The 27,252-nt window shown below is 46.9% G+C and overlaps 1 protein-coding gene across 1 annotated transcript in view; it reads left to right on the top strand.

Annotated features, from left to right (window-relative positions):
- The window catches only part of LOC119181566 (acidic mammalian chitinase), a 58,170-nt gene that overhangs the window by 238 nt on the left and 30,680 nt on the right, over positions 1–27,252 (top strand). The window contains exons 2-5 of the mRNA XM_037432819.2: positions 4,083–4,244; positions 5,880–6,097; positions 13,185–13,279; positions 14,958–15,069. Of these exons, the coding sequence (XP_037288716.1) occupies positions 4,083–4,244; positions 5,880–6,097; positions 13,185–13,279; positions 14,958–15,069 (587 nt within the window). The remainder of the gene's footprint in view (positions 1–4,082; positions 4,245–5,879; positions 6,098–13,184; positions 13,280–14,957; positions 15,070–27,252) is intronic.

Raw genomic sequence — 27,252 nt, 5'->3', positions numbered from 1 at the left:
CACGTGTTTGCATATTTTAACCAGTGCAAAAGGAGGGGAATATGAACGGCCATATGCGGGACAGTTCCGTGACTTGAGCAGTGAAGTCACGTTGGTGGCGCGATTAGTCGCCCCCGGCTGTGGCTGTGGCAAGTGTGACGCCGGTGAATTGGCGAGGAAGCATTTCTTATAACGATATTACAAAAATGTGTATATAAAAGTTAGGTTTTACTCACCGCGAGACAACTTGACGAGAGTGTTGGCTATAATCCTACGACGCGTGCAAACGTACTGTTTCGCGAGTACTCACCGACTGGCGAATATCGGTAGTGGCTAAACTGAATCAAAATTGTCAGATAATCTAACATATATAAATTAACTACATCCACCCATGGTCCCATCTTCAGGGGGTGCGGCTGTTTTGTCCCTCCGAAGTCATTCCTTCAAGAGCTCCTTGAAAATTACCATATGAGAAACTCATTAGGATTGATGAACAAGAGGAACTGCTAGCCACCATTTTCTGGACCGAAAGAGTCGCTCTCAGCGTCATGCGACAGTGAGGCGCAGGACAGGTGACATTTGGCCAAATAAAGTGGGCACCATGGCGACACGGCGAGGCGTGGCGCACTTCACTCCCCCTCACCTTTCTTCTTTTTACCAGCGAAGACACGGTCGAACCACTGCTGCAAGCAAAACAGTGATGCTTATATACCGCCAGACCAAACCGTTTTCCTTCGTTAAAATTTCGGTGGCCTTACAGCGTCATGCTTGACGTCACCGAATGCATATTGACATCCAAGATTTCTGCTATTAGTGACTTTTACCAGATCACGAAAGTTTGGTACGGCAATAGGGTATGGTATTAAGTACCACTGCTCGTTTAGTTCGTTGTGCTTATGCTACCCACGTTTTCAGCAATAGTGCATCCCTTTAGCGACAGCTTCGTGGTGAACAATGCGTAGGATGACAGGCAACAGTGAGATAAGACAAGCCCATTGAAAATATTGTGGTTCTGGTGTTTCCTAAATGAATTGAGGAGCTGCCAAAAGACAACGAGCAAGAAATGAGGAGCGTTAATATACCATGCGTACGGTATTTCTGAATCTTTCTAAAAAGTCTCTATCAGGTTCTGAAGAAAAGCGGGCAGTCTCGATGATTCACCTTCTATTCGTTAGACGAAATGGTAATCTGAACTTACAGTGCACCAGTGAAAACTAACAACACTAACAATAAAAGTCACGAAAATTAGCTAACAGCACCAACAATAAAGGATTAACAGCACTAACACGAAAGTTAAAAGCACTAACAATAAAAGATACGAAAATGCATCGCGTTGCTGCCGCTTAAGCGTGATGTGCAATGACGAAACACCAGTTGGTAGAAAGCCTTTATACCCACCCTACCATTCAGCCGCGGTGTCCTTGCCACCTAGATACTTCAGACTGAACAGGTGGCAAGGTAGTCTCGTAGATCAGAAAACCCATTGCGAGTGCTATGACGAAAGCAATCCGACTCCCCTTTCATATGCGCGAATCACGTCTTCACGGATATATATTCTTCTCTTTCACTCTTTTACATCCTTTGGCTCCTTCCCAAGCACAGGGTAGCAAACCGGGGTCTCTGGTTAACCTGTCTTTCCTTTATCTTTCTCTCTCTGTCAGACTTCATGTTTCTGCGTCTTTCATTATCATATGGTGGTTATGGGATGTTAAACACCACATATGAATCAGTATCAGTCTTCATAATTATGGATCGGTGGTGAGAGATATGTGTCATAGCTAGTAAACATACGTGACCAAAAATAAATGTGAACTTGAACTTCATAAGTTTAACACCTCCTTCACCCCGTCTCATCCCTCTCTCAAATTGTGTGCCTTTCGAAAATTTTTATGCAGAACCCTTACAGCCATCTCCCCCAAGAGTGCGCGTAAATATGTTAGCCTTCAGGCTTCGAACTCTCTTGTCTGACCTGCATAGGCAACTAATGTACCAATTTTTTCTCAACGAATCGGTAGCGAATCTGCCATTCCTATACGCAACATGTGATGTACTGCAGACATTGCAGCTGCACTACTCTCTCGAATTTTCTTTTCAACATGGTGCCATATAGCAAAGTTACCACGAAATACGCACATGAATGAATGTGCTCAGCACGGTTTTTTTACGTATGTAACACGAGTCGCTTTACATAGCTCTTGAGAACGGAAATATCATAGAGGCAATGCCTTCGCAGGTGACTTACTCTCGCAATCTGACAGGACCTGCTATGTCCGCTTTGCGACAACAAAGAGAAAACAAGTAAAATGCAGTGTGGTTGATCAGTGCTTCTCGGAAAGACAGTTCGCATAACTTAGTCAAAAATAAGACAACCTTTGATTAGACCAGCGCTTAAGCTAGTTCCGCCAATATGATGTAACTTTTCGTCACTGATTCATTAAGTAAACGAATTCAGCTCCTAAACGTTTTGTTTTGAAACAAGGAATGTTACCGAAGTTGCGAGCAAAAAATAAAAGATAACTAAGAGGTTTCCCCCAAGCGAGAATAAAAGTGACAACACTCAATGTTGTTAGCATATTCCTCAGAAAGACTGAAAAATACAACTTGGCCTCTGTTCAACTTATAATACAATGTATGAGTAAGACGGACGGAACCCACAACATACACATTACGCTTCAAGGACACTAACAGTCGTGATGGTATTGCTGCATAGTTCACATTCCCGGACATAATGACCTGCTGGCCTATAGTAGTCAAAAGCGGACGTGGGATGTGTCGTTCAGGATAGAAAGGTGCAGGCTCCGGCATATTTTTAGAGAACGCTGTCTGCTCGGAGTGCCACTGTACGTGATCCTTAAGTTATGGTTCCTTTCTCTGAATGACATGTGCGTTTTTCAATGATCCTTTCAGAAAATGCCCCGAGTAAGTACTCATGCAAGTAAGCATTCTGTTATGTCTCAAACGGGCGTTACACACTCCTCACAACGCTGGAAATGCAGAGGTTGTATACTGCTGAGTCACGTTCGGAATTTTTAAACATTACGGCAATTATTCATGATGATGATTATCATCGTTATGTTGTGAAGGTCCGGGCGAGAAAACAGTAGGGGTGGATTCGTCGTTCGCCAAGGTTTTTGCAGGTGTCACGCATTTAACATTGCACTACAAGAAGCGCTGGTCTATTTCGCAGTCTGTAGTCTCCCGTATGTGCTTAAAAAGTACAAGCACACGTCGGCTAGGGAGATAAGTGAAACTGACAAGATTAGAGCGCACTTAACTGCGTGCACCTGTGTTTGCTTGGTAGTAGTTGAAGATAAAATATGTGCTTTCTGAGTAGTCAAAGTGGCGGTCACATGTAAGTTAAGAAAGGAAAATCTTTATCTCTAGCTATACCAGTCCAGTGAAGCACCACCAAATTGTGTTTAGTATGGTCGCATTGCGCGGTCCTCTGTTCATGTAAATAATTTCTAATAAACGTTACTTGAAAGGTAGGCGCCAGTCAGGTCATTTTTTTGCCCGTGTGCTTAGATTTAGGCGCACGTTAAAGATATCCAGGTAATGTAAATTTCCGCAGCCCTCCACTACGGCCTCTCTCATAGTCAAGGCATGAGTCTGGAACATTGAACGCCAAATAACATTATTATCACTGTCATATCTTTTCGGTTCCCGTTGCTATACCACTCATAATTTTCGACTTCGAGTATTTTACAACTGGTACAGCGCATCACCATCTATATAGTTGTGGTCATCGCAGTTTTCGCTATCAATATCACCCACATCGTAGGTAATGCGAGCAGTGTAAAGCATCGTTGGCGCAAACTTGGAAGAAGTTTGGTGCAGTTAACGTACGGTGTCGGCAAACTAGCCCGGTATGAAACATTACCGGGCTATCTTTTCTGCACAATGCGAGAAGGTATGGTGCCCCTTCTTGCTACATCATATCTTTCTCGCCTTTGTTGTATCCCAATAATAGAAAAATCTGTCAAAACTATTTGAAACTAACTTGTATTATGGAGCCACTGAGCGATAAACCCGGCAAGTTGTCTAATGCAGGGATGTTGAAAAGACCTGAATATATACGGGACTGGTGTCGTTCTCTCGTTCAGCGTCGCCGAACCTGAACCTGCTGTGCCGGTTCTCAGCACGGTACCGCACGGGTGTCTACCCTTACGGCGTCTGCACTCACTTCATCTACGCCAGCGTGCCAAACAGACCAGGATCCCAGTCACCACACGGCAGCAAGGACGTGCTCTACAGCTACGACCCCGGTGCGCAACTCAGTCCATACTTTAGTGCCTTGGGGAAGAGTCTTCCACGGTGGCGTCACATACATACATACATACATACATACATACATACATACATACATACATACATACATACATACATACATACATACATACATACATACATACATACATACATACCTACATACATACATACATACATACATACATACGTACGTACATACATACATACATACATACATACATACATACATACATACATACATACATACATACATACATACATACATACATACATACATACATACATACATACATACATACATACATACGTACGTACGTACATACATCCACCCATACATACATACATACGTCTGTGTGCGCGTGCTTGCATACGGATTGTAGCGACGTACACACAAAGGTGAACACAGATCGAGAAAAAAAGCAGCAGGTCGGTCTTTTTGATACCACTTGCCAGAGAGCTTATCAGCGTCGTTCTTGCTAGCTTCTGTGTATGGAGTGTATATGCGCATTTGCCTTCTATTCTTCGGTACACTTCATTAAGCTCTGTAATTTTCAATATATTCAGCCCAAGTAGGAACACGTAGACCAGCTTCGCAGATGCTTTGCATCCAAAGCCGCAATAAGTGAGATGAATATCACTCGTTCATTATGTTACATTGAGATAAAAAATAGAAAACTTAATGACACAGGCGTAAGACATGAAGAAGCACTGCCTTATTTGTGATTTAGTAAGGTTTCTCATTCTGCTTATGATTTAACATTATGAATGAATATCAAGTTTGTCAGTTTACTGTACCCCTCTGCCCCGCCGCGGTGGTCTAGTGGCTAAGGTACTCGGCTGCTGACCCGCAGGTCGCGGAATCGAATCCAGGCTGCAGTGGCTGCATTTCCGATGGAGGCGAAAATGTTAAAGGCCCGTGTGCTCAGATTTGGGTGCACGTTAAAGAACCCCAGGTGGTCGAAATTTCCGGAGCCCTCCAATACGGCGTCTCTCATAATCATATGGTGGTTTTGGGACGTTAAACCCCAGATATCAATGAACTGTATCCCTATATTTCTCATCATTGCCGAAATAACTCAGATTGAGTTATGAACTTTTTCGTGGTTGCATTGAGATGACAAGTTCGTATAAAAAAGTTAGAGGCAATCACGTTTATACGCCGTCATACACTGAAGAATCAGCATATGAGGGCTCCGAGATGTGCCGCTGCATAGGTGTAGTTGCAGTTGTAGCTACAACTATGTACAACGTTGTAAAACCTAACGAAATCGACTGACAACAATGCCAAGGAAAACATCCTGCCGCAAGGATATGATACGTAGTCTCTTGACCATTATGTATAACCAGGACATAAATCAAAGTGACAACTGACTGCCCTTAACTACTGAGCCTACAGCATCAGGATGACATGTTCAATTCGTACCACTACTACTGCTCCTCCTCCTCCTCCTCCTCCTCCTCCTCCTACTGCTGCTGCTGCTATTATTTTATTATCAATATTGTTATAATTATATTGATAATAATAGTAGTGGCGGTAGTAGTATTTCCATTTTATAATATTATAACGTTAATATTATTAACAATTCTATTTAAACCATTTAGACCCAATCGATTTATTTTTATAAACACAGCGGCTTTCAAGAAGTTCCTGCATCTGCGCGACCTGGCCGGTGACGTGCGACTGCTTCTCTCCGTCGACCTGGATGCGATGCTGCAGACGGGCTGGTCTCCGAAGCGTCTCGCTTCGGATGCCCGCGTGTGGCTGGACCGCAGTGGAGTTGACGGACTCCACCTGGACGGCCTGGAAGTCATGCCCAGAAGTATCCACAACGTCAGCGAAATCGTCGCGGTAAGTTGCACGCACTGCCGTGTTTACGCTTCTTTAAAGTGTGTGATCAAAGGTTTCTGAAGCGGAATTTGCTATTAATTTAAGATTTCAAGGGCAGATGTGGCGGCAACGCTGTACATGGAATATGTAAACTGGTAGCGAAATTTCCGTAGAAGCCTATCAAACAAGTTGTAACCGGTCGTTTCCACCATCACCATCTACGTATCTAGGGGAAAGCGTAAAGAAATGAACAAGGCAAAAATAATTATAAAAACAACATTGAACTTCATAAAAATTATCATTGCAATAAACATGGTAATTCAGTACTACGCAATAGACAGATTACAGCCCGTTAATCAAAAAAGGGCGTAACACATAACTATGTGAAAGAGCTTGAAAGTTTAACAATAATATAACCTCCTTGGTTAACGCCTACACTGTTGGAGACGGACGCTGGCGCTCTTCGTAGCATGGCGCGGGAGAAGAATTTTAGGAGGCGAAACCACGCAGTGATTGACCGATGTTTTTCTCTTGAACATGCCAGTTACTGCTAATGGGTGGGGAGAGACAGTAGACTACGACTGGACGTAGAGACCCATGGTCCGCTTTTTGGGGTCGAAGTGCATATTCCGTGAGTCGGGCGTCCGCGATGTATGGAGTAGTAGTAGCAGTAGTAGTAGGTGGCCACCTCCACGGCTGAATTGGAGGAGCGGCGCACGCGCACCCTTTTCAATTTAGGAGGAAACCAGCGCACGTTGATCACAAATAAAAAGATAGTTATTTTATGAAATAACTTACACAGACGAGTATTGGTGACAATCTCCAATAAAAGTTCCCGTGATGTTGTTGCTTACTAAAAAAAAAAACTAGTATCAGAAGGACGCATTTTGAGCACTATCTCACCAGAAATGGATGTCACGTTAAACTCGCTGGGCGTAACTTCCTTGGTTTTAGCAAGTTTTAGCGACAATTTGCCCGCAGTGCCATATTATAGTGAACTAGTATATAGCCATGAACTAGACACGGCGAAAGGTGGGAAGTAGATACGAAGCGCAGGCCGTAAGAAAATGCGCGTGTGCCACCTCTCGTTTAGTCCTTGGAATGTCCGCTGGATGGCGGTACATTTATACGCTGAATATGTGATAAAAAGATGTGAGATGGCGGTACTTTGAATGTTTACTAGATAGATGGACGGACAGACAGATGCACGGAAGAATGCATGGATGGATGGACGGACGGATAGATAAACGGACGAAAGGACGCAGGAACGGATGCACATACGAACGTAGGGACGGACGCACAGGCAGATGCACAGATGGACGGACGCACAAACGGACGAATGGACGCGCGGACGGTCGCACAGAAGGATGCGCGGACGGACGAATGCTTCGCCTCACTTATCATTATGCACTCCGTGTATATGCCTTGATTTTTATTTACCGCGCACGTTCCGAATTTTTATTGCCCTACAACGCGCAGAAGAAATCTCCCGCTGGACTTACCTTGGATGTGCAGATCCAGTGCCTATATTACACAGGTTCGCCGGTGAACAGTTTTGCAGCGTGAGAAGTCACTTTTTAAATGCGACTGCATTGCTTAGTCGTGCTATGTCAGGCGTCCGTGAGGATCCGCCTACCACCCTCTCCCGTAGCAACAGCTGCGGACACTCGAACTTTTCCTCACCCCTGGCAACCGGAGGACGTGCTTCAAGAGAGCGTAGGAGAGGGTAGGTGCAGTGCTTCGCCACCCCTGTCACCGTCCACTCTCCCTCCCCGCTGCTCCCCACTTCCCCGACCTTTCGTGCCTCAATATCGACTCTTCGCTGGCTGGGCGCCTCTCAAGAATATCCGAAAATGTGTGCTCGAGACGCCGCTCTGAAAACGCCAACGCCGAGCCGAGAACGGTGTTTGGTTTGTTCACTTCAAAGTATTGTTTAACCGTGCGGGCTAGATAGTAGAGCTTTTGGTGGTTGCAGAAAACATTTTATTAGAGAAAATGTACCAGATAGTTGTGACATATTGCATGCTTGAGTGGCAAGATCCTATTCCGGAATGCCAATGGAGTTGGTCGCTGCTCGAGCGTGCCTTAAAGGGCCACTCACCAGGCCCCATAACGAATTTTAGTTAGACAGTGGATGTTGTTGGGTGTCCGATGAGAAACGTTTTGCCACGAAATTTTTTTGAATCGCTTCATTACGAGCGGAGAAAACAGGTTTTTTGAAGCAGCGCTAAACGAGGGTGAGAGGAGCTGAGCTCCAAACCCTTTCCGCTCCTCCGCGTAGCCTTCGCAAGCTAACTCTCTTCCCCACCCTCTCCAGCATCCGACCATGCCGTGACGTGCGCATGACGTGCAGAACAAGCCCAGCCCCCGAGAACGCAAGCAGCGTTGCTTTGTTGAGCAGCGTTATTTTGTAGCCTTCTGCCTGTTTCTGCGGGAGGGTTTGGAAACGCTGGCTTAGACGCGGTAGATCACATGAGCACAATGAGTGCGTGAACGCGTAGGAGCGTTCCACGACGGTTGTCTGCTCAATGCACTGACCGCGAGGACACGAACGCATGCGCAACGCTGGCACATTAGCCCCGCATCTCGTAGCATTTCATGGGAAAAAATGAAAGAAAAACGTGCACAATTTTTTATTGCGTCTCATTATTTATTTGAAGCTTTATTAATCACTTAAAGCAACAAATACATAAACTACGCATGTTGTGTTAAATATTTTTTGCCGTGTCACGTGGTATACTGTTGACAACGTCAGAGCAGACTCGTCCACGTAGAGGACCAACGTCACTGCATTGCCGTGTACGTAGGGCCATTCCTACGCCTACGTCATGCCCTCATTCTCTACGCGTGCGCTGGTAGAGGGGAGGGGGAGCAGCTTTCAACTTGAAATTTGAGCCGTTTCCGCGGTGCGTATCGTTGCAAAGTTTGGCAGACGCGATCATGAGCGCCTCGTCTACGCATTGCGCTTGTCAGCTCAAAATTGTCAAACCTGGTTAGTGGCCCTTTAACATTGAGCATTGAGCATCCAAAGTCGAGCAGTGACGCAGGTACTCCTACCAAGCCTCTCTAGTTGAGATGGGAAAATGAGAGAAAAAGAAAGGGAGTTGGTGGGGCACGAAGCGACGATGTGGTAGGTGTCGACCAGGACCTGGCAGGTCGAGCCGGTGCCACTGATTTCTGGCAAAAAATGTCTGGCGACCGCCGAAGTGAGATAGGTGTTCGTCTGGAGGCGGCGTAGCGTTCGCTCGTCCGCTTTGTCCAGACCATGTACGGGGTCCGGGTAAAGGTGGCGCGAAGCGCGGTAACAGGCAAGAATTTCGCGAAAGCGCGTCAGGTGAGTGTTGCCAGATTCCGACTCCGGAAATAAAGGCGCAACGGCCAGGATGACAGAAGCGTGGGAAGCGGCGTTCACCGCCTCGTTGCCGGGCAGGCCCGAGTAACCTGGGATTCACACTATACGAGGGTTGAAGTGCCAAGAGGCTGCCCGAAGTAGGTGAGCTGCCAGAGAGGCGATGGAACCCTGTATGTATTGGGAACAGACCCAGCACGAGTCCGTAAGGTTGGTGCGTGAGGTGGGATGCGAGGCGGCCAAAGCAATCGCAACTTCCTCAGCTTGCGTCACAGTGTTGGCTCTAAAGTAGAAGCCATCGACATGTTTTCCTTCTGTGATCACGGCGGCGGTGATGCGACCCGAGGGAGATGGGCCCGAGACGTCTACGTAGAAAAGGCCAGGGCGATTGGAGTGTCGCGCCTGCAGGGCCGTGGAACGTGCTAGGTTTCAGCTGGGGTGTACCTCGGGGCATAGAGTTTCCCACAATACTTACTAGAGGGAACTCTGGCGCTAGTGTCTATGGGAGCTGCAACGCACGGCGCTTCAGCGAGCATGGGAATGATGGGTAGTACACACATTTGTATAATATTCGTACTTCTGGCCTGCTTTTGGCTCCGTGTGTGTTCGTGTGGCTTGGAGCTGTTTTCTTACGAAACAAGCATTTGCAAATGTTCAGCGGTTGCGCTTCACCATTTTATTTTTTAGACTTACTTTGCAAATTGGCTCACGAAGTTCAAAAGCATTCAATCTTTATTTCAAAACAAAACCGAAACACAGCAATAAAAGAAGCCACAAGTACGACTCGCCGCCCGCAAGTACGAAGACTAGGCAAGTGTGTCTACTGCCCATCATTCCCATGGTCGCTGAACGATCGCAGCGCCAGAGTGCCCTCTAGTTAATTTTGAGAAACTCTATGCCTCGGGGTTCATGTTGCCAGGTGGTGGTTCCACCTATAGTTTTTGCCGCCAAAGTTCCGATATGGGCGTCGGAGTGTCTTGATTAGAGATCGCCTTCAGGCCGAGCCTGTGTAATACACGTCGCCCACAGGGCGTCTGCGACAGACGAATAATTTGACTAACACGATGAGCTTCACACAGCTCTTCAAAGGAGTTATGTACCCCCAGTGCCGCGAATCAGCTGGTTGAGGTGGCAATGGGAAGGTCGAGTGCACGTGTCTATACTGAACGAAGGAGGACGTCCAGCTGGTGCTGGTGGGGACGACGCAGGCGAGGGTAAGGTGAGGCGTACAGGACGGCACTGGTCACAAACGCATGGGCCAACCGCATGGGCTGTGTCCCACGGAGGCTGCCGCAATTGGTAGACACCCGCCGTATCATACGGCTCACCTGTTCGCTGGTGTGTCAGAGGCTTGCAGTTATGTCCTAGGGATGTGATGTGAAGCCCAGGAATTCAAATTTTATCGACTGATGGAACGGAACAAGACGGAAGCCAAACCTAGGGTGGTAGTAAGTGGGATACCGAGAAAATAGCCGATTATGCTAGAGAGCACTCCAGGCCACACAAAGCTGCGTAAGCGTTCATTAGAAGGGCAGCCTTTTGTAGGGACTGTTCAATTTGTGCTGGGGAGCCAGTGTTTGTCCACATTGTATTATCGGTGGCACATAATGCGTGGTGTATTCTTTCAGACTCGGGCAGAAGGAAGGAGAGCTTCTCCATGGCCAGGTTAAAGAGTTGGAGCAACAGGACTGCACCTTGAGGTGTACCCTGTGTGCCTATTGGGTACGGCCCATGTTCGATAGAATCGAGGCAGATGAAAGCGGTGCGATGAGACAGAAAGGTTCGAATGTATTTGATGGTCTTTTGACCACTGTTTGTGGTAGAGAGGCTGGAAAGATTACTACTGTGTTTGACGTTATCAAACGCTCCTCTAAGATTGAGAGCTGGAAATGCATACCGCGTTTCTCGTGACAGAAAAACGCCACATGCGGTGAACAGCGCTATCGGCTGCATGGTGTGTGAGAAAAAAGAAAATGGCAGCATATCCACGGGTGAATGACGGGGAGTGGAGCGAAGCATCCGTCCGTCCATTCGTTCTTGCTTCCGTCCGTCCATGCGTCCGTCTGTGTGACCGTCCATGCATGGGTTTGTTCGTGCGTCCACCCGTTCATCCGTGCGTGCGTCCCTGCGTTCGTCCATGCATCCTCCCCTGCGTCCGTCCATGCGTCCATCTGTTGTTCAGCCATCCATGCATCCGTCCATGCGTCTGTCTGTGTGTCCGTTCGTCCAGCTAGTCAACACTCAAAGTACCACAATCTCACATTTTTTTATCATATATTCCGCATATAGAAGCACCGCCATCCAGCGCACATTCCAAGGACTAAACGAGAGGTGTCACAAGCACACTTTCTTACGTGTCTTCGTGTCTTCTTGGCGCTTCGTGTCTACTGCCCACCTTTAACCACCTCGAGTTCATGGTATATACTAGTTCAATGTATTCATGGCACTGGGGCGCAACGCTCGATAAACCTTTCTAAAAACCAAGGAGGTTACGCCCGGCGAGTATAACGTAGCAACCCTTTCTTGTCAGATAGTGCTCAATGTGCATGCCAATAGCTGCTAATGCGGAATGAGAGACAGGTGAATTCGGCTTTTAGTTAACGCGCACGCTGCAAATTTTTTATTGTTCAACAACGCACAGGAAAAATCTCCCACCAGCACCGTCTTGCGGGTCAAAGCGTAAGACACGTACTGCGACGAGGGACAATCGGGTGCCGCTTTAAGGAGCTACACCCCTAAAACATTCTTCTAACGATGGATTCTTGCGTGCGGAACGCCGTTATGAACGCTTTGCTGCGCATTCAGATTTGCTCACGATCTCCTTCGGGGAGGTGGGGGCATTTTTCAATCAAGTAGCTTGCCCTCGGCGGGGAGACAGCAGAAACGGATCTTTACTCTCCAATAGAAGTAAAGCCATCTGCGCTTTCTTCTCCGTATAAGGATTCATCCCTTTTCCTCCTAGAACCTGCCTACACCTACCATGGTTTAGCACTACCTTAAAGAACGAAAGCTTTTCAAGATTATGCACCGCGCCTGCCTATACCTGCTTCCATCGTCGGCCAACCTTTAGTCAAGCTACAATGGGATGCGACGACGTTATGCAGGCGTAATGTGACGTCATCACTTGACGCCTAAGTTTCGCATGGCTCATTGCAGCACTGCCGGTAGCGGCGACATACTATCGCGTTCGGTAAGTCATCTAAGGACTCAGCCTTGAGACCTAAAATAGGTGATAGAATTGAATCCCGCCCACGGTGGCCGCATTTTTGATTGAGGCGATAACCATAAAGGCCTGTGTGTTAGATTAAGGTGCACGTTGCCCTTGGATATATGTGAGGTTTAACGACCCAAAACCACTATATGATTATGAGAGACGCCGTAGTGGAGGGCTCCGGAAATTTAGACCACCTACGGTTCTTTAACGTGCACCCAAATCTGAGCACACGGGCCTACAACATTTCCGCCTCCATCGGAAATGCAGCCGCCGCAGCCGGGATTCGAACCCGCGCCCTGCGGGTCAGCAGCCGAGTACCTTAGCCACTAGACCACCGCGGCGGGGCACACGTTACCCTTGTGGACAAAATTTCCGCAGTCCTTCACTACTGCGTCTCTCAACCATATATCATGCTTTTGTGAGGTTAAGCTCCTACATATATCATTATTATCTAAAATACCTGTTGACTAGAATAGGTGCGCCATACATTTGCATACAGTTTGTGCTGTAAATTGTGATTTACCATTAAAATGTTTCTTATGTAGGCCCTGCGACAGTCTTTCAAGAAACAGTACCTGCTTACCATTGGCATAGACCGCACGCAGAAGATCGTTGAGGACGAGCTGCTACACCTCCTTGAGTATGTTTGTGTTCAAGTTCATTAGGGAAGTTAGCTCGTATCAAGCAAACGTTTTTTCACTCTGTACATGATGCATATTCCAGCGAAGAAATAGTCGTTGAAAGTGTAACAAAAACGTGATTTGTTTTCTGACTACTTGGGTGTTCATTAGGCGCGTTTTATTATCGCAATTCCTCTATGAAATTTAATTTATGAGTCATTTTAAATGAAGTGAAAAATGAAATATTCACAGCATGTATCTGGAAGAAAATAAACCTTACGGAAAAAATAGGCCTTACATAGGTTATAAAGCAAAACGACGTATTCATATTCCCGCTGCCATGCTCATTGAGAGAAAAACTGCTTTTAAGACACTTGCCACTCTGATCGAGAGTAATTGCACAAAATATTTCCATATGATACCATGCACATAATTTACTTTCTTTGTTGAAAATACCTATGGGTGATATTATAACGTCGCATACTGTATTTAACAATGCAGTATTAGGGCTACTCTCACGCCACTTAGTTTTCTTGAACTGAAAAAAAAATTTGAATTTAGGGCGTTGCTAGGTTGGAAAAAGAGCGAATGTTCTTTAGGGCTGTCTTGATCAAGCTTCGTGAAAAACAGTTTTTAATGGACAGCTAACATTGCTGCAAATACCTGAGTAAAACTTTGCACTCGTGTGTTGCTCGTAGGTTTCACAAGCCGAGCACGCATTTGGCACTTTCTCAAGTACCCTCTCTTCATACGGAGGCCTCATGCTCGCTCTTTATGGTGGGCGGGGCGCCAGTTGTAGCCATTTGCCCCGCCCACCAGTTGTAGCCAACTGGTGGGTGGGGCGCCAATTGTAACGGCAGACTGCTGCTATTTATTTGCCACGGTTTGTCGCCGTGCTCCACAGTGTTCTAAACTTGTGCAGTAACAAGATAACCCACGCAGGGGAATGATATCAGGAGAGTGCAATACGTTTCACGACGCCTGGTGAGGTAGTACCTTCCCCTCTTTTCGTCACTCTTTGCTCAGAATTTAGCCCGTTACTGTGAACGAGAGAGGAGAAAATTCGCTTATAGCGGGCTTCACAACCTCAACTTTTCATTTAATTGACAGATTCTAAAAAAGCTTTTACTGAAAAGAAAACAGGCAAGAAACTCCAGCGTTGAAATCATTCGATCACTTGGTATGCATCAGTTTGAGTGCTACCATATTTAGTTCTTAACCTTCACCTTTAGAATCTTTAGCAGATAAAGCTAAACAAAGAATGTTATGATACACGCATACGCATTAAAACTGTTGGCCTGGCGCATACAATTTTTTATGGCCTTATGCAATCACGCCACGATATACAAAAACAAGATAACATCGGCTTAACAGGCCAAGATGATGGCGCCCAGATGTGTTACGGTAAATACAGTCTACACTGGTTTGGGACAGCATTAAAGAGTGCTAATTTACGTGTGATTATTTTGGCGCGATTAACTACTTCCGCTCAAGAACTGGTACATGTTAAGATTTTGTTTGTAGTGCAAACTTGGAAAGCAATACAAGTTTGGTAAAATCGTTCTTCAAGGCCGAACGCTCTTTCCAAGAAGTTAGTGCTTCATGTTGTATCGTCATGCTGCTTTAAGGTTAGCTGTAAATTTAGGATTTTGGGTACAAGTGTATCTGACAGTGAAGTGACACATATTTGTGACGAAGGTTGGTGGACTTCGCCAGCTTCTCGACGAGTCACATTCGGCACATGGACGAGCGCACCACGTTGTCGAACCCATACACGAAGTACGAAAACAGCACTTCCGGCCAGTTCCTGGTAAGCACTCTTCATTATTCTTTGTTCTAATAAGATAAAGCTCCACTTTAGTACTTCAAAGGAGTTGCAAGACTTGAATTCTCACTTCTGACACATAACAGTTGTCAGTTTTGCCTAACTCATATTTTAACTGTTCACCCTACTTAGACGTGTGGCAATATATGCGACATTCAACACGAGTTAGCCGAGGGAGTTTTATGAAATGAGATCTAAGAAAAAAATCACAAGGTTTTGATGCATATGCCTAAGACGATTTGAAGATAAAATGAGCCATCTTTTATGTTTTTTTATTTTGTTTCTTAGTCTCCGGTCCATTTGGTGCGGTTGCCCATCCCGATATCATTGTGCATCTTACGTGGTCTCGCCCTGACCCCAGGATCAGAGGCATCGACGCTTACTGTTCCTCACGTGGTCTTGCTGTGCCGTATCCAAGACCCGCCCATGTTTGACTATGTGGCTATCTCGTATGATGACGTCATTTTTTGTTGTCATGCAACAATCACGTCCTATCATGACGTCATATATGATTTCGTTTCTCATAACTTCGCGCTGATGCTGGTTCCCATAACAGTCAGTCTTCGCGTCGTAAGAGGCATCTAATGCTTGGGCCTTAGTGAAGTTAATTATTTCATTTGCCTCACACACACACACACACACACACACACACACACACACACACACACACACACACACACACACACACACACACACACACACACACACACACACACACACACACACACACACACACACACACACACACACACACACACACACACACACACACACACACACACACACACACGCATGCACTCGCACGCACGCACACACACCACACACGCACGCACACACACGCATGCACTCGCACGCACGCACACGCACACACACCACACACGCACACACACACACACACATGCACTCGCACACGCACGCACATGCACACACACGCACACACACACACGCACACACACACACACACACGCACACACACACACACACACACACACACACACACACACACACACACACACACACACACACACACACACACACATATATATATATATATATATATATATATATATATATATATATTTATACTGTTATACATTTACTATCCTTGCAAATATTGATAAGCAGACGTTTGTGTACATGTTTGCATATGGAACCTCAGTGTCTCTATTTGTTTTGCTATCTTTTGCCATAGATATGCTTTGTAAGACACAATGATAATTTTAAATAATATACATCGAGACCAAGAAAAGCGTAGTGGAGGTTAGTAATATATATTTGAAAAAAAAAAGTGCAGTAAAGGTAACTTGCCACTGGTAGGAACCGAAGCTGCGATCTTTGAATGATGCGTCCAGTGCTTTATCAACTGAGCTAGAATGGCGGTCATCCCTTCGTCCATTATGAAGCGGGGGAACTTGGGCAAGTTTATTGGACACAACTGGATATACGAACAGCGCGACCTAGAAATAACTAGGTTGCGCTGTTCGTATATTCAGTTCCATTCATTAGTATCGTGCCTAACAAACAAAAAACAAGCCTTCAAATTCTCACCTTTTCCTTTCATTTTTAAGCTGAGCAGTGATACGCGGACGTTATTTTGAGCATTTTCGTGGCCTTGCTTAATTTTTTGAATTTTTTTCTACTTCGTTATGCTGTAATTTGAAAGTTTGCTTTTCCCCAATGCTATTGCGTTGTGTCACGAATGGACAGCGTGGTGCTGGGCACCCGGACAGGCGACTCCTAATGTCGCCTTTAGTCTGTTGCACCACCAAAATCGTGCATCGAGAAGAAAATCAATAAAGAAATAAAAATAACACTTTGGATGCAGTCACCCTGCTTGTTTTCGTTCTCCAGAACAAAGCAGGTATATACAACTTACCCTCGCACTGCAGCCATTTAGGGTGATGAATAAATGCATTATTATGTTAGTTTGTTGGGCAATTGAACTGTGCTGCCACACTCCAGCTCGTGTGTTCGTTTCCCGGGTCGGGGCCCGGTTTCTGCAAACCAATAAAGGCTGATTCATGTACCCTAGTCTTAGCGACGTAACCACAATAAGCCCGTGCCTGCCCCCCCCCCCCACCCCATTTGAATTGTTTTTTTCACAATGTGGATGAATGATGTACCCTAGCCTTAGTGACGTAACCACAATAAGCCCGTGCCCCTCCTCCTCCCTTTGAATTGTTTTTTTTTTTGCACTGTGGCACACACAGCGTAAAGTGACAAGCACCCGGCCATAATTTCAGATGAAAGTGATTCTCTCTCTCCCCCTCAAAAAAGAATTCGGCCTACGCCCCTGCCTTGTGCGAATAGTTCAGATGTTTTATTCATGACTAAGCTAACACGAAATGGTAAGCTGCTAACGGGACAGCAAATGTGTAACTTTAAGTGCAAAGAAAGCAGTCAAATTACGTTGCATAGTTAGGGGCATCTATTGTAGGGTTCAAAATGGGCACCAACCCGATCTCTGAGTCCGAATATACAAGATGCTTCAGTGATGCCAGATTTGTTTAGAAAAAAAATGGCGCACCCAACTTTTTACGAGAAAAACTAAAGTAAATGCATCGCAGACTGGAGGGGGTGACCGCATGAATGTTGCGTCATTGGGTATTGTTAAGGAATGCTTATTTGTTATTTCGTCTTTAATATTCTTATTCACTGAATGAAGGAGAAGCTTTGCCTTCAACAAGTGATGGGACGCTGATGTCGGGTTGTGCCCCACTACTGGTTGAAGGTACTGTTCCTTCCATCGCATCTACTCGAGTCAAGCAAAGCGTCAAATGAAGCGAAAGCCAAGTAAAGACGCCCTTGAGTGAATTCCGAATGCGTGCTCCGCCACTAATATACACACCGCCCGCGTTGGCGGGGGAGAATCACGGGAGAATGGTCTGCACCCCCATTGTTCGTGCTCGGCTTGCTGAACGCCCGGCAGGGTCTCATCCTTTCATGGCTGCTGGAGCGACAGTTTAGCCCGTTTCTTCCTGGGCTGGCCCGAGACGTACAAGAGGAGTGGGGTTGTGGGTGGCACCACCGTCGCCGAAGGAGTCATTGTGGTACTGAGAAATGCTGCGCATTTAAATTATGGACCGTCTCCCCGAAAAGGACCCTGATGGAATACGAAGCATTAGTGGTGCGCACGGCGTAGACCCGGTTCAAATGGGCGTCGACGCCAGCGCTTGAAGAACGGTTGTAAGCAAAACTCGGTGTGGTGTTTAATCCAGCAAAAATTTGTTTTAAACGCCAAGACATGGGAGGTGTATTGGGTTTTGTGTAATGGCATCATCTATTGGCAGATTCGAAGTGACCCAGGAAATCTGCGCCGAAGCACTCGACTCTGGCGGAGGGCAACGGAAGGGAATCTACCAATGAAACACACGCACTCCCTCTGGAGCAAATAGCAGGGCCAGAATGGAACGCGATGCGTGTGTCTCATTTCTTGCTTGAATGGGCACGCTGGACACAGCGACGCTACGCTAGCTAGTAAAACGTTAACTATGACGCGAGGCGCAAGCGGCACTGACGCGATTGGTGTCCATTGGCACGCCCAAAGTTGGCGCCATTTCAAGCCATGGGGCGCTTGCGACTTCCAGCCGAATCCGACTGCTTTCGCGGAGTAAACGAAGCTGCTCTATATCTGCCAATGAAACATACTGGGAGCACTTTTGTTCTGCCAGTGAAATTTAATTGCTCCGTACAAAGCAGAAGAAAGTATTGCCGGAAGTGGAGACGCGGCTGGAGTGAGACGCTGTGCGGACGTGTTTCGCATGAGCTCCAGCCCGGTGACCGACTATCGGCAGACGCGCTTTTTTCTGGACTGGCTGTGAGTGGGCTTGTCTGCAGGAGGTTGCCCTGTTTCTACGGACATCAATCGTTTAGGCAAGGTTGTCCCCGTTTTTGGAGTTTCCGAGATTTTCCTATCAACCCCGCGGTGGCAAGGCTAGGCCTATCTCCTAGGCCAAGTCTGGGCCGCGTCGCCGGGCGTCTGACTTGCGCTCAGTGACCGTGGGCCTTGTTGGACTGAAGATGGAATACTACGTCGAAGGGGAGACTATAACACCCGAAGATTTTGAAGCGGGAGAGTGGGCTCCAGTGCTGAAGGCACAGGACCGATTTAAGAAGACTCAGCATGGCGACAACGCCAAGAGTAAGCCTTGCGAGACGCAGGCCGACAGCGACGGGCGCAAGACGCACGGAGCGCAGCAAGTCAAGCGGGGGAAAGCGCCGGTGTGGAAGAAACGCTGACCGTTTCTCAAGTTGCCAGCCACGGATTTCAAGATTTTCTACAGGCCCCAGAACTGGGACTTGAGTGTTGTGACAGCGAGAGAACTCGGATGTGCACTGAGAGCAGCAGCGCGTCTAACGAGTGCGATTGCCGCGGAAGAAGACATTGTGCGGGTTAATGGCACAAACAACACGTTGACGGTGAGCACACTGTGCATAAATATCAACAGTGTAATCAACAGTGTATAAACAGTGAAATATCAACAGTGTAATCAACACTGTTGATATTTCAATGCTAGATTACCTCATCTTATTATTTCAACTGCGTAGCTTTACTTTTTTGTGCTTGAAACTGTTTCTAGAAGTTTGTTCGCTTTTCTTTCTAGATATGTATAACTATGCATCCTATTTAGTATGACTTGTTTTTCAGTAGCTTTGTGTACTCTAACATCTGTATAACTTGTTCGCTTTTTTCGCTATGCTCCTTTTTTTGTGCCCCTCCTGCTTGGTCTACGGACTGCAGTATGTAATAAATAAAAAGAAAAAATAAAATAAAAATTGCAGAGGGGCATATGCGACTGTGAAGACGCTCAAGCTGGGTGATCGTGACCTGCCGGTTTCGGCATTCGTGGCGCCGTTGGAGAACTCCGTGCGGGGAGTGATTTACGATGCTTATGATGGATGCCCAGTGGAAGAAGTCCGGGCGGGATTCCTGAAGAAGAATGAAGGCATAGACATTCTGGACGCGAGACCTCTGGGAAAGTTAAAGGCGATTCAGATTACGTTCGGGGGAAAACAGATATCCCGGCAGATTACTTACTGGAACTGTCTGTACGCTGTGATCCCGTACAGAAATTTAGTCGGGACCTGCTACAACTGCAGACGAGTTGGACATCAAGCCGACGTTTGCTATCGTCCGAAGAGCAACCTATGTCACCGTTGCGGGAAGGACCATCCTGCCCCGCCAGAAGGAGAGCCACCTACGTGCACGCCGGACTGCATTGTGTGCCATGGTGCGCATCACACAGGGAGCCGGAACTGCAAGTTTCGCCTGGCTCACAAGCCACCGACAGGCCGGCAGCAGAGCATCGAAAGAGAGAGCGAAGCTGGCAACGATAAGCGGTCCTCGAAGGCCACGGAGCGGTCACCGAGGGGTAAAGAAGGCAAAAGCAAAAGCAGGGACCAGTCGAGTTCCTTACCGCCATTGCCAGGGCGCGGGGGCGGCCAAGATGGTGGACAAGCATCCAATACCAACAGCTGCGCACGCGACACCAACAAAAAGGTGAGCTTGCAAGCACGGCCTCCCAGAACGAAACCGCTCGAGAGAGGGAGTTAGCAGCGCTGGTTCAGCGACAGGGAGACTTGATTAAAAGAATGGAAAACAGAATTGCAGATATGGAACACGCACTTAGAAACGACCAACGGCAGGGGACACAGGCACCAGCAGTGCAAGGCCTACAGAAAGCGACGCAAGAGGCGTCTGCTCGCGTACAGGAGAGTGCAGCTATGGAAGTGGAGAATCGGGGGACAGTGAAGAGACCACTGCGGGGGGATGAGGTAGCTAACGCAAAACGATTAGCCGAAACGTCACCAGTAGACATGCCACAGCCTGTTTTTAAGGTCATTAGTCTTAAGATGGATGTAAGAACACTTGCGGATAAAGTAGGCAAACAAGAGAAAAGACAGGATAGGTTGAAGGCTCGAGTCGAAAAGATCGAAGCCAGATTAGACACAATAGAGGAGCGTCTCGGCATGCTCTCCACTGAATTTAGGGATTCCCAAACCCAGGTCATGGGCATTTTTCAGCAGCTTCATACTCTATTGGAGGCAAGACTGCCTCCCGTGGGTGGCCAAGTGCCATTAGTCAACCTGGTGCCTCATCATGGCGCCTCGCCAGCAAATTGAGGTTTGGCAGTGGAACTGCAGGGGCTTTCGTCAAAAGCGGGGCAACCTGCAGTTGCACGTACAAAATCTAGACAGCAAACCAGACATAATAGCCTTACAGGAGGCTAGTGGTTCCGTAAAATTACCTGGATTTAAGGCATTTACAGTGCCAGGAATTGATTCAAGGGGCGTATCACGCGTCTTCACAGCCGTGCTAGTCCATCGCAACATCACTGCCATTCAGCATTCCGTAGATAGCAGCAGGGAAGACTATGCCCTGCTGGAGATTTTGCCTAAACGAAAGTATGAGAAGAGTCTGTTTTTACTTAATGTGTATAGTTCTCCAAAAGATAAAGGGTTGGGCTTGCCACAACTCCTGATTCAAACTTAACGGTTAGCAGCTCGCGCTCCGCTTATAGTGGTTGGAGATTTCAATGCGCCTCACCCGGAGTGGGGTTATATTCGAGCCAGCCCAAAGGGCCATCGGCTTTGGCAAGTTGCCCGGGATCTGCGATGGACGCTGTTAAACAATCCACAAGATCATACGAGGATAGGCAACAGCATAAGCATGGATACCTCCCCAGACCTTACGTTTTTTAGAGGCATCAGTAATGCAAAGTGGATTAACACGAGACAAGCCCTAGGAAGTGATCACTATATCCTTTCCACGACGTTTAGCGCTGCGAAGCATAAAGACAAAGTGAGGGGGCATAGAATTACAGATTGGGACAGATTTAGAAAAAACAGAGCAGACACTGTGAACGGGAAAATTAATGACCTGGATGCATGGGTACAGGCGCTCAAGGAGGATGTAAATAATACCACGGTAGAAGTGCCAGTCGTAGCAGGAGGAGTTTACCACTGACTCGAGACTATTACACATGTGGGAAGCGCACGCGAGTCTCTTGAGAAGGTGGAAGAAGCAAAAACATAATGGCGTCCTTCGCAGAAGGACTGCCAAGTTAGAACGTAAAATTGAAAATTATACAATTGAGTTGCAAGCCAAGCAGTGGCGCCAGATTTGTGATCGCATGATTGGACAGCTTGGATGCAAAAAGACATGGCAGCTGTTAAGACATCTTTTGGATCCGGCAGCAACAAAAATGGCGCAACGGGGACAAATGACTCGGTTAATGCATCAATATGAAGCCACAATTGGAGAGTTTATACAGGAACTCCGGAATCGGTGCATAACTGATGGAGTAGACGGTTGCTTACCACACTACTCGGGGGTGGAAAACTCAGACCTAGATGAAGAGTTCACAATTGCGGAGGTGGAGTTTGCCAAGGGGCAGCTGCGTACTACGTCTGCCGCAGGTCCGGATGGAGTTACTAATAAAATGCTGAGAAACCTAGATTTCAAGTCGGTCGGGGCGATCACTGACTTGATAAATGAGTATTGGGTGGCCGGGGAGATCCCAGCACAATGGAAGCATGCTAGGATTATATTTATTCCGAAGCCAGGCAAGAAACTCTGCTTGGAAAACCTGCGCCCCATATCGCTGACATCATGCGTGGGCAAATTGATGGAGCACGTGGTTCTCATCAGGCTTCAGAATTATGCAGAGGACAAGGCCATCTTTCCCCCAACTATTATAGGTTTCAGGACCAATTTGTCCACGCAGGATGTCATGATACAGTAAAAACATGATGTAGTCGATCCCGGGCGTGGCACGGGCACCAAAGCTGTATTGGGGCTTGACCTGAATAAAGCTTTCGACAATGTTTCGCATGAGGCAATATTGAATAACCTATCGAAAATTGACCCAAGGGTCAGGACATTTCGCTACATCAGATCATTCTTGGAGGGCCGAACCGCAGAAATTTCAATACGAGATATCAAATCGGACTCATTCGCGTTGGGAGGCAAAGGGACGCCACAGGGTTCAGTTTTGTCACCGTTCCTGTTTAACATCGCCTTAATTAAAATACCGCCGAGGCTGGAGGAGATACCGGGACTCAAACACACATTTTATGCAGATGATATTACTCTATGGGTAACCAGGGGTAGTGACGCGCATCTGGAAGAAACACTACAACAGGCAGTTAATATTGTCGAAGAGTTGGCAGGGGAGGCGGGACTTTCATGCTCTCAGCCCAAGTCCAAGCTCTTTGTGGTTCGGAACAAACCCAGAGGGCTACATGCAAAACACTATATTCCGCCACCGCCGTTAGAGGTAAAGGTAGGGGGTAGGCCGGTAGCTGAAGCGCAAACGATTAGAAATCTTAGCCTATATCTGCAAACTAACGGGAAGAATAGGGTGGCCCTTAAAAAACTTAAGACCACGGTCAATGCTACTGTCAGGCTAATCAGAAGAATCGCTAACCGTAAGAGCAGGGTTAAAGAAAAAGAACTCTGTAAGCTGGTACAGGCGTTTGTGCTCCGCAGGATTACTTACGCGACACCTTATATGAAGTTGGATGCCACAGAAAAAGGTAAGGTCGAGGCTATGATCCGGCAAGCTTACAAGGCAGCGCTTGGGTAGCCTAACAACGCGCCTACAGAAAGGCTGTTAAAACTAGGGGTACACAACACCCTGGATGAATTATGGGAGGCGCATCTGGTGATGCAGCACGCTAGGCTTTCGACAACCAAAGAGGGCAGGATCATATTGGAAAGGATTGGCATTGGAGCAGAGGCTCCCACTGGGGACACTAAAATTCAGGTGCGGCGAGAGTTATATGAGGCCCTGTACATAAAACCTTTGCCCAAAAATATGCATCCGATTCACCATACGTAGCGCAGGCAGGCAAGAGCCAGAGCTTTACACGTTGAGTACGGCGAGTACAAAGCGGCAGTCTATACAGATGTTGCGGAATATAAGGACAAAGACGCTTTTGTGGTTGTGGTGGTGGACAGGTGGGGGCGCTTGGTCGCCTCTGGATCGGTCAGAACCCGCTCCTCGGAAACTGCAGAGGAAGTGGCAATAGCGCTAGCTATAACTAATTCGCAGTCAGATTTGATTTTCAGTGATTCAAAGACAGCCATCCGAAATCTGGCGAGGGGCAGAATATCGGCGACCGCCGCACGATTTCTGCATGGGGCCACGGGACGAGAAATTAGAGAAATATAAATTGTCTGGGTACCAGCACACTCTGGGAACCCTGGGAACGAGGCGGCTCACATGAATGCTCGAGGTTTCGTCAGCCGGGTAGGTGAGCCGCCAGTTCCGGGGAGGTCCACTAGAGATGGGCTGGTGTCCTTTCATGACATAACGAATCATTATAAACTAGAGCGGAGGTTTTATCCGCCGCCGCACAACCGGTTGACTAAGGTGCAGGAATGCGTCTGGAGAAAACTGCAGACGCGATCTTTTCCCAACCCTTACGTGTTGAACAAAATGTACCCGGAGGAGACTAAGCCACAATGCAAATGGTGTCAGGCTGTGGCAACCTATGATCACATACTTTGGGAATGTAGCATAGTGCCGCCGCCGGTGGATATTATGCGTGATCTCTCGTTTGAGCACTGGGAGGCCGTGTTGACCAGCTCAGACCCAGTCGTCCAGTTAAGGGTCGTGGAGTGGGCCACACAGGTCGCCGCCAACCTTGGGTTGATGGCCATCTAACACGGATTCATCCTCAGTTGCTTTCTGACGAAATAAAGTTTTTCCATCCATCCCATCCATTGCCGGAAGTGCTCTGAATCTGCGAATGAATGACACCATAAGTTTCATGGCAGACAAATGAGCCGAAACATTGTTTATAATCCACGTGCACTCGAGCAATATGGGCAGTGGAGAAGGTGAAACGAATGAGAAGTGTGTTGGGAGCATGCGGAAAAGCCGGCAACTGCGGGCGATGCGGTGAGCGTGCTTCGGGTGAGGCAGAGGGTGCTGTGAACGCGCTCCTGCAAGGGAAGCGTGTGAGGGGAGCGTGACGTGAATGCGCAGCTGCGACTTCACCAAATTCACTCTTCCAGCACCTGCGGCGGGGAAAAACCTTTGCGGCGCGTTCGCATGAACGTATGTACGGCGTTACACACGTCATTAAACAGATGCTTTGCATGTAGTCTACTTAACAGTTTAGAGTACATGGTACTGCTCTATTGGAGACTTTATAAAGACATCCCGTGGGCCTCACACATCCCGTGGGCCTCACATAAGGCTATGCTGACAAAAGTTACACCATGAACTAGTTCACCGCGTTATATACAGGCACAGCATAATACGTGGTGGGAAGCAACACAGTGTAACAAAATAGTTTTGTGTGTTTCGAAAAATTGTTTAACGAATGGAGTATTAGGTACTCTACTATGGCTAAGCATAAAGCCATCCCGAGGGCCTCATGCTTGGCAAGCCCGAATAGACAAAATAGTTTCTCTTACACTATGGTGTTTAGAAAAAAGTATTTAACAAATTAGAGTACACTTCGAGATAGCATTAAGCCACCCCAAATATGTATTGTCGATTGTTGGCCAGAACCCCGCCAGTGAGTGTACAGGAGAACGAGTGTATGCAAATGAAGCCTTGGAAGGTGTGCCGGCCACATGCGTCCATTTGTATGTGCTGTTTTTGAATAATGTACGCTCTCTCGACAATGAGCTTGTGGGCCATCAGTTATCTCTATATGACAGTCTAATGTTTATATAGGTCACTTGTTATTTCACAATGCAACAATTTATTGTTTCTTTTTTATATAGTGATCATTGAACACGCGAATACAGTATTACATCGAATACGTGAAACCTTATTCGTCGCGTGGATTTATCGTTGTGTGCGAGAGTGGGTGCCAAGAGATGTCGGATTCTATGAATTCAACCTGACGCTTTGTGGTGAGTGATGCAAACACAACATTGCTTTTGTACGAACTTTTTTTCCTTTTGGCACTTTCTAGAGCTAGAATTAATTAGCTTCTACCTTCTCTCCTTTATTTTAGTTTATTAGGCTAACCGTTGATGTAATTATATGTATAGCTGACTTCCGTCTGAGGATCACTGTCTTCCTCTATGTCTATATACAAGAGATTTTTTTACTATCCTATAACGTCAGCGAAATAGGATACAGCTCTAAGGCAGCCTCTGTCTATTATTTAGAAGCTAGAAACTTTTCGCGTTTAATTTTCAAGCACTCCAACCGCCCGCGACGTATATGCTCAGCGTAAGAATCACGTCAAAGTAGCCTATTAGTAGGAAAACAGGTGCGCGCAACTCTTCGGCTTACAGGAAACGTCAAAGTATGGGTGCGACCACTCGAAATCGGCAAAACGTTGACATTGCGGGGACTCTGAAGCGAACAATGTTGAAATAGAGTGAGGCAGGCCGAATAGAGAACAAACGCGCGAGAAATAGTGTCATCCAAGGCACTATAGTCCGGCGTAAGCTCGCAAGGTCAGAAGTTTGAAACCACGCAGGGTCCTTTTCTTTGTCTTTATTTCTTTCTTTTTATTTGGGAAATTATATTTTCAGACAGTTAGGAAAAAAGTAAGGCGAGCAACAAGCCAGGTGAAGTATAGGTGAACCAGGTATAGGTGGTCATGTGGGTTTCTACATTGCTATTAAAGAGTAACAGACTATCTACCTGGAGAAAGCACAGCAGCCAAGCATGTCATGACAAAATTTGGTTCGAATAGAGATGTCGAACCATTCTCAATTGTATGTCTACTTTAAATGCGCGAGGGAAAAATCATTAAAAAAGAGGTCTGGGGTGCAGCCTCGCTGGCGACCATCTGCCGGTAATGCACTCCCTCACCAGAGCAGGATTGGCCACCCTAGTGCAGCCCCTGGCAAGAACCTTCCATGAACACAGCAATTAATACTTGTCTCTCAGTCCCCAGCAGCTGCGAAGAAACTGTCCAAAGTGGTGGTCAGAGCTGTGATGCAGTTGAGGGGGCTAAGAATCCTTGGGTATGGACAGGCCGCCATTGGAATCTGAACATGGCTACTTTCAACACCAGAACGCTATCCAGTGAGGCTAGTCTAGTGGAATATTCAAGGAATGAGAGGGTGTTAACTGGGATGTGATAGGTCTCAGCGAAGTTGACAGGACACGTCAGGCTTATACAGTTCTAAAGAGTGGACTCGTCCTATGCAACCATGTATTAGTTGACAGAAAAGAGCTAGGAGTG

The sequence above is a fragment of the Rhipicephalus microplus genome, unplaced genomic scaffold, assembly GCF_043290135.1.
Source record: "Rhipicephalus microplus isolate Deutch F79 unplaced genomic scaffold, USDA_Rmic scaffold_24, whole genome shotgun sequence".
Lineage (NCBI taxonomy): Eukaryota > Metazoa > Arthropoda > Arachnida > Ixodida > Ixodidae > Rhipicephalus > Rhipicephalus microplus.
This window is presented reverse-complemented; position numbering and strand designations above follow the sequence as displayed.